Source organism: Lissotriton helveticus, chromosome 6 (genome assembly GCF_964261635.1).
Source record: "Lissotriton helveticus chromosome 6, aLisHel1.1, whole genome shotgun sequence".
Classification (NCBI taxonomy): domain Eukaryota; kingdom Metazoa; phylum Chordata; class Amphibia; order Caudata; family Salamandridae; genus Lissotriton; species Lissotriton helveticus.
The window spans coordinates 689,412,532-689,425,034 of NC_136067.1; the positions used below are offsets into that span (position 1 = coordinate 689,412,532).

The 12,503-nt window shown below is 44.1% G+C and overlaps 1 protein-coding gene across 2 annotated transcripts in view; it reads right to left on the reverse strand.

The window, feature by feature from the left end:
• CEP162 (centrosomal protein 162) overlaps positions 1-12,503 on the reverse strand; it is a 977,479-nt gene that overhangs the window by 233,102 nt on the left and 731,874 nt on the right. For both annotated transcript variants that reach the window (XM_078648156.1, XM_078648158.1), the window contains one exon: positions 1,823-2,041. In XM_078648156.1, the coding sequence (XP_078504282.1) occupies positions 1,823-2,041 (219 nt within the window). The remainder of the gene's footprint in view (positions 1-1,822; positions 2,042-12,503) is intronic.

The following is a 12,503-nucleotide window of genomic DNA, read 5'->3' on the forward strand; positions in this document are numbered from 1 at the left end:
TCTATCATCAGTCAGAAAGGAAACGTGCACCTGGGTCGTCTGGTATGCCTGTCCACGGACAGGAAGACAGGGAGGCCCCTGACCGAATAAGACAACGAGAAATAGAAGTGCATGCAGGCACTCGGAAGAAAACGAAAACAACGGACACACGTGTAAGAGATCAATTGTCACTCAAACAAGAACCACAAAAGGAAACGGACAGCCGACATCTAGCGGAGCCATCAACAGCCACATCACAAGAAGCGACACTCCTGTCAAGACAGTCGGAAAGACACAATGAAGTACCTCCATCGGACTGCACCCTGCTGACGCCTGAGAAACAGACCGAGTTTGAGTTTGTAATGGAGAGGTGTTTAATGACTCAAACAGGCGGGCCGCAGCCCTGTGCAGCTGATCACGGAACTATAGACACTCTGAGAATCAACTTTATTTGTTAAAAAGGGGGGAGATGTCGTGTCGTGATGCAGTCTAGTGGTTGGGGGGCGGAGCTAGGGAGGAGGAACAGGAATAGGAGGAACAAGGACGGAAGGGGCAGTTGGAATAGGCATGATAGAATAAAGGTCATGTTGCAACCTGCTCCTGGCTCCTGTGGTAATTAAGGGGAAGGCATGACAACCAATAGTCAGAGGCAGTCACTGTCAGCATCGCTTCATCAGGCCGCACAGCCAATGAATAACTGGCAAGCATTTAGCAGACCCATGATGATACAATATGTTTTCTCTGAGTTAGGAAGAGAGCACCAGATTGACAAAGGCTCTGTCAAGGCTCGCAAAAAGACTTTGTCAGTTTTATCCCAGTATGTCAAAAGGTATCTTTTAAAGATTTTATACGTTTGTCAATTATAATCTAACTTTATAAGAAAACGGTGATTGACTAAATGAATGGTAAGCAACATTGTAAGCACCATTACAACTATCACAGGTATTCCTACAATAGGGAAAACCTAAATGGCCTGTAACAATCTGTGTATGATAATGGCTTTAGAGCAGTCACCATTTCAAGATGGCTACCCTAAAGACGTAAAGCAGCCAGTGTCCGAGAGACATCATGAGTCCATTAAAGAGGTTAGTGAGCTAATGTTTTCACCCATAGGCAAAGCAGCATGATGCACTCTTAGACTTTAGGAGCACAATGTGATGCATAAATTACCTACCGTAAAAGCAACAAGGACAGCAGGCATACATCGAACAGGAACCAGAAGAACAAGGGTGAAGTAGGGTTATCAGGGGGACAGGGAGAGAGGCTGGGTAGGGATGAACCTTCTTACTACCTATTGCTTTCAATAAGGGACCAGCTAGTCTGCAGAGTAATTTCCACATGAATAAATATTCAGCAAAATGAACGAGGAAGACCGTTAGACAGTGAATACTAGAAGAAATGCAACCCGAGCATGCAAATCAGACCAATAGGAAGGCATTACTTAACAAATAAAACCTCAGAAATCACCAGAAAGGTTGGCCTCCTAGTATCAATGGTAAAACCAATTCCCATAGAGTCATTATGAACAGGCTAAATGGATTATTAACTCTTAAAATAAAAAACAAAAACAGAGGGGACATACATTGGAGGTTATCTAGATCCAACCTAATCCAATCTCAGCATTAATACAGTTGTCCTTGAGTTTCCATTTAGATTACATGAAGTGCCAACTGCCAGTCAGATCTTAATTGTAGCGTATGTCCTAAGTTTTTATTCGGGTTTCAATCAATACCCAACTGAGTTAAGTATTTGAAACTGCATACGCACAATCGACTAGCAGAAGAATACACTCTGTGTCAACTTGCAGTAACCGGCTAGCAGATTTAAATATGGAAATGTGTACCTTTACTTTTTGGAACTGTTGCTCCATGCTTCGAAGGCTTTTCTTCGCGTCCTCGTCTTTTCCTTCAAGCTCGGATTCTAACTTCTGGATTCGTCTTTCCAAAAACAATGTCGCATGAGGCTTAGCCGTGCTCGAGTCATCTGCCGCAGCAGCAGCATAAATTAACGCAGGTAAAGAATTTGGATGTCGCTTTTTGATAATTGCTTCCATTTCTTTAACCTGTGAAAAGTAGAGTGTAAATTATAAGTTGCGGAAAATATTGCAATTCGAAAAAGAACGGATGATTTTCTTCCAGCCAACATGGCACGAGCAGACACCGACACATCACTTCAGAAACTCCACAAACAATTTAACCTTGGGCTGTATTCATTTTCATTTAATTTCATAATCTTTATTTCGGTACATCAGTACCATAAAAGATGCATTAAAAAAAAAAACACATACATATATATATCAAAACATGGATGACATTATTGCCAAATATCAAATAAAAATAAGGTAAAGTGCAGTTACATGAAGGCATTTGTGAGGGCAAATATCATCTCATTAAAAACCTTATTTAAATAGTTTAAAAAGGCATGTAATAAATAAACATATAATATTCATGAAGGAGTCTAACATATCAGGCTAGATTTGATTCTTATAAAATTTGTAGCTACAAAAACCTACTGATACCAAAGATAATGACCTGACTAGTATCGGTTTTCAAAATCCTTCCTGCCTCTTTGTACGATCTTACACCTATGTCTAAACAAAGTGGTAAGATCCATCTTTTTCTGGGAGCCGCATACGCCGGACAAAAAAACAGAATGTGCAAATCATCCTCCTTACCCTTGCCTGAGCATAAAGTGCATAAATCATTTCTGTTACTTGACCACCTTGCTACACTTGTATTTATCATCAAAATACCATATCTGTATTTCATATATAGTGTTTTAGCAAGTGGAGGATATACTTCATCTAAAAAACATTCATAACAAGCACTATCTTTAAACATAAGGAACTTGCTTTTATTCACTCTTCACTCTTTTATTTAACATGCTATGTTCCATATGTGCCCAGAACGATGATTTTAGCACTTTTCTTGAGATTCTAGTTAGTGTTAACGGGTCATCCCAGAAATGCGCTAGACCAATCTTAATTAACCAAGTTCTAACATGCTTGAGCCATGCAATACTATTACAATTATCCAAATCCATTATTTCTTTGAGGCCGTTCTTGTAATCTAACAACTCAGGGGTTGACCAAAGTCTAACCCAGAGCATCAGCGGTCTCAGAATCGCATGGTGGTCGGTGCGTTTCATATTCAGATCTAAAATGAGTGGTATTAGTGGTATCCAAACAGGTACCCTTAGCAAAGCTCTAACACATTTATTTTCTCTAACATTAAAAACGTTATCGCACATGGGTCCCCATAATTCAGCTCCATATAATGTTGCTGATTGTGCTTTAAACTTAAAAACCTCTAAAGCTGGTGAGACTGCGTTGCTAAGGCTATTTTCGTGCCTTTTCATAATTGGTAACATGTTTTGGGTTAGAGTTATTTGACTTTTTTCTATCTGTGTTTTCCACGATAGATTAGCATCCAAAGAAACACCCAAATAAGTAAAATTCTGAACATGTTCCAATTTTTGGCCATTTAAAATAAATTTTTCTCTAAAGGTTTTATGTGGGTTTATAGCCATGAACTTCGTTTTATTAATATTAATCTCAAGGCCTTTTTTGCTGCAATATGTTTGGAATGTATTTAAAAGACATTCTAGACCCTTGGGTGTTTGCGATATAAGTATGGTATCGTCAGCGAAAAGGAGGGCTGGGACCCTTTCGCTCCCCAATTTTGGGGCATCATTGTTACAGCCTTCCAAAAAAGAAGGCATGTCTTTAACAAACAATGAAAACACAGTAGGTGCCAACACGCATCGTTGACAAACTCCCCTCTTAATAGGGATTTGACTTGTTAGCTCGCCTCCTGGGCCCCACCAAACCTTAGCATAGTTGTTTTCATGCAACTTCATAATCTGCTCTAAAAGGTTGGCTGGTAGCCCTTGACGGCTAAGTGTCTCCCATAACAGTTTTCGTGGGATTAAGTCAAACGCAGCCCGAAGGTCTACGAAGGCTACATATAAATGGCCCTTCCTTATATTTACATATTTCCAACACAAGCAGCAAAACCTGAGGACCTGGTCTATAGTACTTATTTTGGCCCTAAACCCTGCTTGGAACTTTGAAAGCACTGCTTTTTCCTCAATCCAAATGTTTATATGATTTAAAATATGCCTTGCATAAATCTTTTGTAAAATATCCATTAAACTAATTGGACGATAGTTCGCTGATCGCTCCTATCGCCCTTTTTAAAAATTGTGAGGATTTCTGCCCCCCTCCATGTCTCCGGAAGTTCTGCAGCTATAGCATTACATATACAGTTAATATAGGGGCCCCAAACACTTATTTCGTGTTTATAAAGATCTCCTGGAATTTTAATTAATCCAGGGGCCTTCCCATTTTTAACTGAATTAATAGCCGACACGGTTTCCTGTAAGTCAAATTCTAATTTATCATTACTGGAGTTCGGCAATAGTTCTTCCTCAAAAGAAACCCGATCATCATCGGGAGCTCCATACAACTCAGTAAAATGCTCAATCCAGGTCATCTCATCAAGGAAAACCTCCCTGGATCCTTTTTTTTCTCTTTTGTTTCCTTTGGCCACTATTTTCCAAAATAACGTTTGGTCGCCGTTCTTGGAAGCAGTTAACATGATAGATCAAACCTCTTCGTCCCATACGGCTTTTGCCTTCCCTTGTATTCTCCTATATTTTAGCCTTGCCGCCTTAACTTCCAACATTTTATTATTTTTAATTGCATGAACTAATTCGGCCTTTGCAATATGACATTCCTTGTTATACCAAGATTTCCCTACCAACTGGGGATTTCCATTTCTACTAGTCTTTTTTGTTTTTTTTGTTACCAATGGAATAAGTTCTTTAAAAAAACCCTAATGTAGATCTAGGAATGTTTTTCCTTCACCTTGTGCAATCTCGTATGAACCGAAAATATTGGCAAAAGTATTATAAACATTTGCCAACAATTCATCATGCTCCAACATATATGCCCACTTGACTGAACGACGATTATTACTAATTATGATATCATCCAGGCTAATATGAGTTGTACTTTTGGTCTCAGTTAGGCTATGCAGTAACCTGCTATCAAACAGAAGCTCAAGCGGACGGTGGTCACTTTCTATTCTTGGTCTAATCTCTAAGTCTATTGCATACGGCCAAATATCAATAGATAAAATTATATAATCAATTTTACTCTGGCACTTACTTCTAAAGAAGGTTGAAGCCCGTTGGACATCGGACGGTAAACGTCCATTACATGCTCTCAGACCATGCCCAACCATTAATCTCGTAATTTGGAGTGCTAATTTAGTACATGGAACCATCTATCATTCACTATAGGGATATTATTGGCACTATCTTCATCATATAAGATTTCTCCAAGCCCTGTAATAGGTTCGTAATTACAATTAAGATCGCCACATATTACTATGCTTGTGCTCGTATCTAGTGCATTTAAGATCTAATCCATTTTTTCTATTGTTGGAGACTCCATATAGGCTGGGCAGGGTCTATTGTAAATATTATATAAATGTATGGTCCTTCTATTTTCAGTTACTATTCTAATTCCAAGAATGTCTAATGAGTCAATAGATAGTTGTGTGACATGAATGTTAAGGGTCACTTTAACCCTTATTACAAGGCCACAAGAGGGCCTTCCTCTCACAGATGGAACTGCATCTATATGAAAGGTTTTATACCCAACCCTATGTGGAGCCTTTATAGCCCAAGTCTCCTGTAGGATACAAATATCACTAATTTTCTATCAACTCCTTATCTGCCTCCTCGGCCTAGCACTTACTTAACGAGTGCCATCCTCCCTCGCCTGGCGCCCTGGATCCAAGTCTTTTTCACTTGTATCAGTGCCCTTCAAGCCCCTGCCATTAACACCATTTTCGCCCAATAGACATGTTGCGTTTAGGTTATGCTTACGTTATGCAAGACCTTTTGATTTTTATAAAAAAAATACATACAAAGTACTTTCAGTCAGTCCTTTTTATACTGGATTGTTGTTGCGTCCTTTACATTTTTCTTTCACCATACATCCCCGCAAACCAGGACTGCAATAATGGGTTCGACCTCAGGTTTGGGATGCTGGGTACCCCAAAAAATAGTCATTCTACTAATTGGAGGGAGTTTAAGGGAGTAGAGAGGGCTCTATTTATTTTTGAATGAGGAACCTTGGGCAGAGCAACTGTGGTTCACACTGTCAAACACAGTGGCAAAAGCGTATCTGCCTAAAAAGGATCCAAGATCGTGAATTATCTGGTTTTGCTAGAATAGGTTGAGCACTGCATGAAGGCAGTTCACATTCACGAGTGGACAATTCCAGGGTGCATGTGTTGAGTCAGATATTTTCCTTATTCTTGGAGTAAATTATATCTTTCCCTCACAACAGCTTTGAATATGTCCGTTTGTCTTTGGGAATGAGGTTACCTAAGGGTCAAATATCAATCCACATTTGACAGGGGTAGCCAAACGGGATAGCCATTGCATTGGCTAGTTTTCCAGACATGGTCACCACAGAATTACCCTTCTGCTCAGGGTGACTGCTTGTCTCCTATCCCAATCAGTACGAATAAAGGAAGGTTTAACAGGGTTCTGTGATCTTTTCTAAGCTGCCCAGCCATAATGGAATCAGGCCTCTAGGCATGCCATTGCAGAGTCTATAGTTCTTGGCCTATTTTGCAGACCTTCACCGCAGCTGGTGCCCTGGTCCATTTTCACCCCACCCCACCCACACCCCCTTGCCACACACAGTGCAAAATAAGAGTTGCAGCACAGTCTTTCTGGTTTGTTATTTAAAATCGTTGAGGAAGCACTGTTGCTCAATTGAGATCTTTGGTACGTAAAAGCTCTTGATGGCCCACCTCAAGGAGATGCCATGTGTTGAAAAATCTGTCTGAGGCAGTGTCTTTGACCTATTCTAGACTCCAGGTACTCTTCTTTGGCTTGGCCTTTCCCTGGTCCATACTTTCTGCTGTGACCTTCACCTTCCTCCTCTTCTCTTTTTCCTCAATAATAATTAGAAGATTTGAGGGAACTTCTAGTAAGGGTGGAACAGGCAGCAGCGGTGGTGGTGGTTATGGTAGCGTAGGCGATGCCTGCGGATATTAAAGAAGCAATATGCTCGGGTTGCAGTGGTAACTCTGCATAGTAGGTCAGCTATGCATATTGAAGAGACACAGAAATCTAAAGGAACCTGGACCTTGCGGGATCGTAGGACCGGTGATAGTTCCAACCCGGTCCGGACAGGTCTATGGTATTCAGGAAGCCAGTCGTGGCATATCTGGAATAGCCTGACGGCACCCACCGCTTCTCCCAGACACACAGGAAGCTGTGAAGACGGCTGCACCCGCCCGTCTTTCGGTTAACACGACTCATGGGGTAGGTACTTATCCGTCTTACCCTTGTTTCTTTCTGTCAACTCACCCCACGACTGGCTTCCTGAATACCATAGACCCGCTTGGACCGGGTTGGAACTATCACCGGTCCAACGATCCCGCATTTTTTATATCCTTTCAGCCCTGAAGAGTCGCAGGTTATTACCCATAGTGACGAAACACGTTTCGGCTGGTTTTTCCTTTGATGTTATACTTGGAAGAAAACCCACAATATCATTTGAAAAAACTATATCTATTGGTGTCGACATCGTCATCATTCTTGTTTGAATATAAAAAAAGTCATTAACATAAATTTTGAAATACTAACTCATACATGTGCACAGGACTTGGTTTGAATATACAGCCACTTTAGCTGGGGTGGCCTAAATACTATTTCTGAGAGTGATCACTCTTGCTAACCTTGACTTCCTGCTGTGCCCAGAATATACACAGACAGTTAAGCAGCATTAAGGTAACTGAAACTTCCACTGATGCTAGGATGGCAATATCATACTGTTCTGGATTTGCAGCTGTCCTCAATGGAGGAGTCATTGACAGGACAATCTGCTGCACTATGACTGACACGCTGACAGGGTAGGCAGTGGATGGGGTTATACATGTGGTTCCTTTTTACATATACAGCATCAAAACTCTGAAAAGAAGTTAGCTGTATGAAAGCGACTGCCAGCAGTGGATTAGTGCAGGGTGCTACACTTATATGTTATGTTATGTTATGTTAAGACTATATTTCTTGAGCGCACGGCTACCCGGAGCGGGTGTCCCGGCGCTTTGACAGAGAGTCCTGAACATAACCAAGTAAACCCAGAGGCAGAAACACTATAGACACACTGGTTAGGCAGAAAAGAGGACCGTCTTGAGCTCTTTTCTAAAAGCCAGAAGATTATTAGCCTTGCGGAGCGACAAAGGGAGCTCATTCCACAAACTGGCCGCCATGAACTGGAAAGACCGGCCTCCCATCCGCACACGTTTGATCACAGGTACCTCCACTTTAGCCAGGTCAGCAGATCTCAAACTCCTCCGGGGAACGTAAAAAGCAATACGCTTCCTGAGGTAAGCCGGGCCCGTGAAGTGGAGGGCTTTAAACGCCAACGTGAGGACCTTGAACCTAATTCTGCAAGGGATAGATAGCCAATGCAGCCTGCCGCGCAATAGAGAGGCGCTAGCTCTCCGAGGAAGGCCAAAGATGGCTCTGGCCGCCGAGTTTTGGACAGTTTGTAATCTGGACACCAGATATTTAGGCAGTCCTGAGAAAAGTGCGTTAGCGTAATCTAAACGCGAACCCACAAGTGCTTGCACGATATTCTTGCGATATTGTAAGGAGAGCAGTGGGAGAAATTTCCTCACCATCTTCAGAATGCCGAAGCATTTCCCCGCCAAGCCCGTGATGTGGGGACGAAAAGAGAGACTGTCGTCAAACACCACACCCAGATTTTTTACTTGGGAAGAGGGTTTCTCAGGAGGGAACATATCGGGAGGCCACCACGATTTCCAGCCAGGGTCCTCAACGCAGCCAAAAAAGAGCAACTCGGATTTATCCGAGTTACATTTCAGGCTCTGGTGCTGAAACCATGCAAAGACAGCACTCAGACAGTCTCTAATTCTGCCGCCATCAAAAACCTCTCCCTTCCTGCAGGTAAACAGGAGCTGGGTGTCATCAGCGTAAGAGATGACCCGGGCTCCAAATGCCTCCGCGACCTTCGCCAAAGGGGCCATATAAATGTTAAATATGGTGGGGCTCAAGATAGATCCTTGAGGCACCCCCACCTCTAGCGAAGGCATTTCCGCGGAGAACGGTGGAGCCCAGATCACCTGTCGACGGTCGGCTAAGAAGGATTGAAACCAATCCAACACCGTCCCCCGCAATCCTACCTCCTTGAGTCTTAAAAGGAGGCCAGCGTGTGGGACGGTGTCAAAAGCCGCCGACAGGTCCAGTAGGACCAGCATAGCCTTTCCCCCCAGATCAAGCGTTTCCCTGATGGCGTCGGTCACCTCCACAAGAGCTGTCTCCGTGCTGTAATTGGCACGGAAACCAGATTGGGAGTCATGCAGCAGTTTGTTATTCTCAATAAAGGTGGTAAGAGTATGCTGAACATGTTTTTCCGCCACCTTCGCCAAAGCGGGGAGGAGGGAGATTGGTCTATAGTTGGCCAACTGTAAAGGGTCAAGCAGAGGTTTCTTGATGAGCGGGAGAATAAGAGCATGCTTCCACTCTCTAGGGACCACTCCAGAGCTCAGAGACATGTTGAGCAGGGGGTTCAGCAAGTTGTTAATAGCTGGCGCCACCGAGCTCAGGCATTTAGCCGGACACGCATCCAAGGGGGATCCAGATTTCAACCGGGAAAGCAGCTCCAGAGAGGATTCGCAGGAAATCGGGGGAAACATCGAAAGAGTGGGCCCCGACTCAGCTGCAGCAGATGGAAGGACCTTCAGATCACTTTCCAAAGCCGCAGCCACTTTCAGAGACCCCACCCGATCGAATGAGTACTGAATCTTACGGATCTTATCCACAAAGAAATCAGCAAGCTGCCTGATCCACTCCTCTGTGTGGGAGTGTACCCTGGCGCCCGCCACCGGCTCCACAAATTCCTTCACAATACGGAATAGTTCCCGGCTCGTATTATCAGCCTGGTCTATTCTATGCTCGAAGTAGATCTTTTTAGCTTCGGCAATCTGTTTGTGATATGATTTTATCGCACCCCTGTACTTCAATTTCTCCTCAGGCGCATATCTGCGCCGCCAGAGCCTTTCAAACCTTTTGCAGTCCTGGCGCGCTTTCCGTAGAGTAGCGGTGAACCAAGGAGCAGAGTCCTGACAGGGGGCTGTCCTGGCCGGCTTCCGAGGGGCAAGCTCCTCAAATCTTGTCTGAAGCCAGTCCCGGACTAGCGACAGGTCGATTTCTAGATTCCCTGTCATAGTACAAGGATGTGCGTGAGCATCATATACTAAGCCAGACTCCTACATAGACCAAGGATCACTAAGCACAGAGCACTTTGAGATCAACTGTATAGGTCGATTTACAATGGTCTTGGATGGAAGACCTGTATTAGAGGAGGAGAGAAAATGTAAATACAGTGGGTTCCGTGTTCAGTATTTACAGCCATGGTCATTGGAGGATGGAGACTTCGTAAAGATAATTAAATGGCCCCAGACATCCCAGTTGTAGACCGCCTTTCTTCAGGCCATGCAGGTCTATCCAATGTCTATTTGGGGCCATTATCTTGACGCAGAATCCATCCTTCAACGGCCATGGCTGTAAAGAACAAGTTATTTACCTTTGGTAATGCATTATCGGGTAGAGACAATATCTAGCTGCAGATTCCTTATCTTTGAATTTTCCAGGCCTCAGGCTGGATCCGGAACCTTTTGATTGAGCAGTACCTCTGCGTGCCATTGGGAGGCTCCGTTCGGCTCCGCGCGACGTCACTAGTGCCAGATATGACATTGAGGTAACCTATATAGGCGCCACCCAGGTGCAGTTTCTTTTCACAACTTTCCACAACATGAGTGCAGTGCCATGAACTAGACTGACCAGTGTGAGTCCAAAGTAGGGCCCTGAAAAGGGGATCAACCCTAGTTCGAAAAATGTGTTTGCGGGGAGGAATGGGTGGGTCTGTAAGGAAGCTGCAGCTAGATATTGTCTCTAGCAGATAATTTTTTACCGAAGGTAAGTAACTTGTTTACCTGATGCACAAGTTACTACTTGTGTAACGATATATCTGTAAGAGACATTAGTTAGTGATACATTCCTTACCTTAGAGTATCCCCAGGCATCAGACTGGGTCCAGAAAGTTTTTCGTCAGCAGTACTACTGCGCGTCAGTAGGTGGCTTTGTGCGACTTCAATTCTGTCGCGGGCGTCATATGCACCGAGATGACGTCACGGAGACTACTTAGGCACCACCCATGCGCGCTGACGTCAGTTCTGTACACAACTTTCCATGCCAGGAACGCAGAGCCATGCAAGAAACTGACCACTGGTGCCATGAAACTAGGGCCCTGAAAGGGATGACCTTAACCCTAGAAATTAGTTCGCAGAACGGGGAGGATGGGTGGGTTGGAAAGGAATCTATCACTAACTAATGTCTCTTACAGATATATTGTTATACAAGTAGTAACTTGTGCAACTGAAAGAGACACATTAGTGATAGATTCCTTACCTTAGAATAAATACCCCAGCAATACCAACCCCAGTGGTGGGTCTGCGAACAAGATTACACCAGAAAGTCATGGAGATCAGAACGGCCAAAGAAGCCGGACTTGACTGTCAAGGCAATAATGCTTGGTAAACTTGTGCAGCGAGGCCCGCGTAGCTGCCTGACAAATGTCCTGCAAGGGAACGCCGTGTCCCAAGGCAGTAGTGGCTGCCGTTGCCCTGGTAGAATGGGCACGCAGCCCCACAGGAGGCTCCTTCTTAGCCCACAAGTAACATGTTTTGATGCACAGAACGCCATACCGAGAGATGGTTCGTTTGTGCACGGCCCGACCTTATTTGGCGCCCACGTAGCCAACAAAAAGTTGGTCATCCACCAGGAACTGTTGTGTGCGCTTCAGATAGAACGAGAGCGCACGTTTTGGGTCCAGACGGTGGAGCCTCTCTTCCTTTTTTGAAGGCTGCGGAAAGAAGGTGGGCAAATTGATGGTCTGGCCGATGTGGAAGGGCGTGACAACCTTTGGCAGGAAAGAAGGACGGGTCCTTAAAACCACCTTGTCCGGATGAACAGAAAGGAAAGGAGGTTTAGAAGAAAGAGCCTGGAGTTCACTCACTCTTCTGGCAGAGGTGATAGCTACCAGGAAAGCTGTCTGAGTGAGAAGACGTAAAGGACAGTTATGAAGGGGCTCAAAAGGAGCGCACATCAGATAGGTCGACAAGATTTAAGTCCCATTGAGGCATTATGAGAGGCACAGGAGGAAACGTTTGTGTAATGCCTTTGAGGAAGCGATTAACAACCGGGGACCTAAAAAAAAGAAGGCTGGTCTGGAAGCCATAGAAAGGCAGAGATGGCCGAAAGAGAACCTTTGATAGTGCCCAGAGCACAGCCCTGCTGGGCCAAAGAGAGCAGAAACAGAAGGACCTCGGAAAGAGAGGCAGAAAGGGGATCCACAGCCCTTGATGTGAATCATGCCACAAATTTGTTCCACCTGCAGTCGTATACCGTTT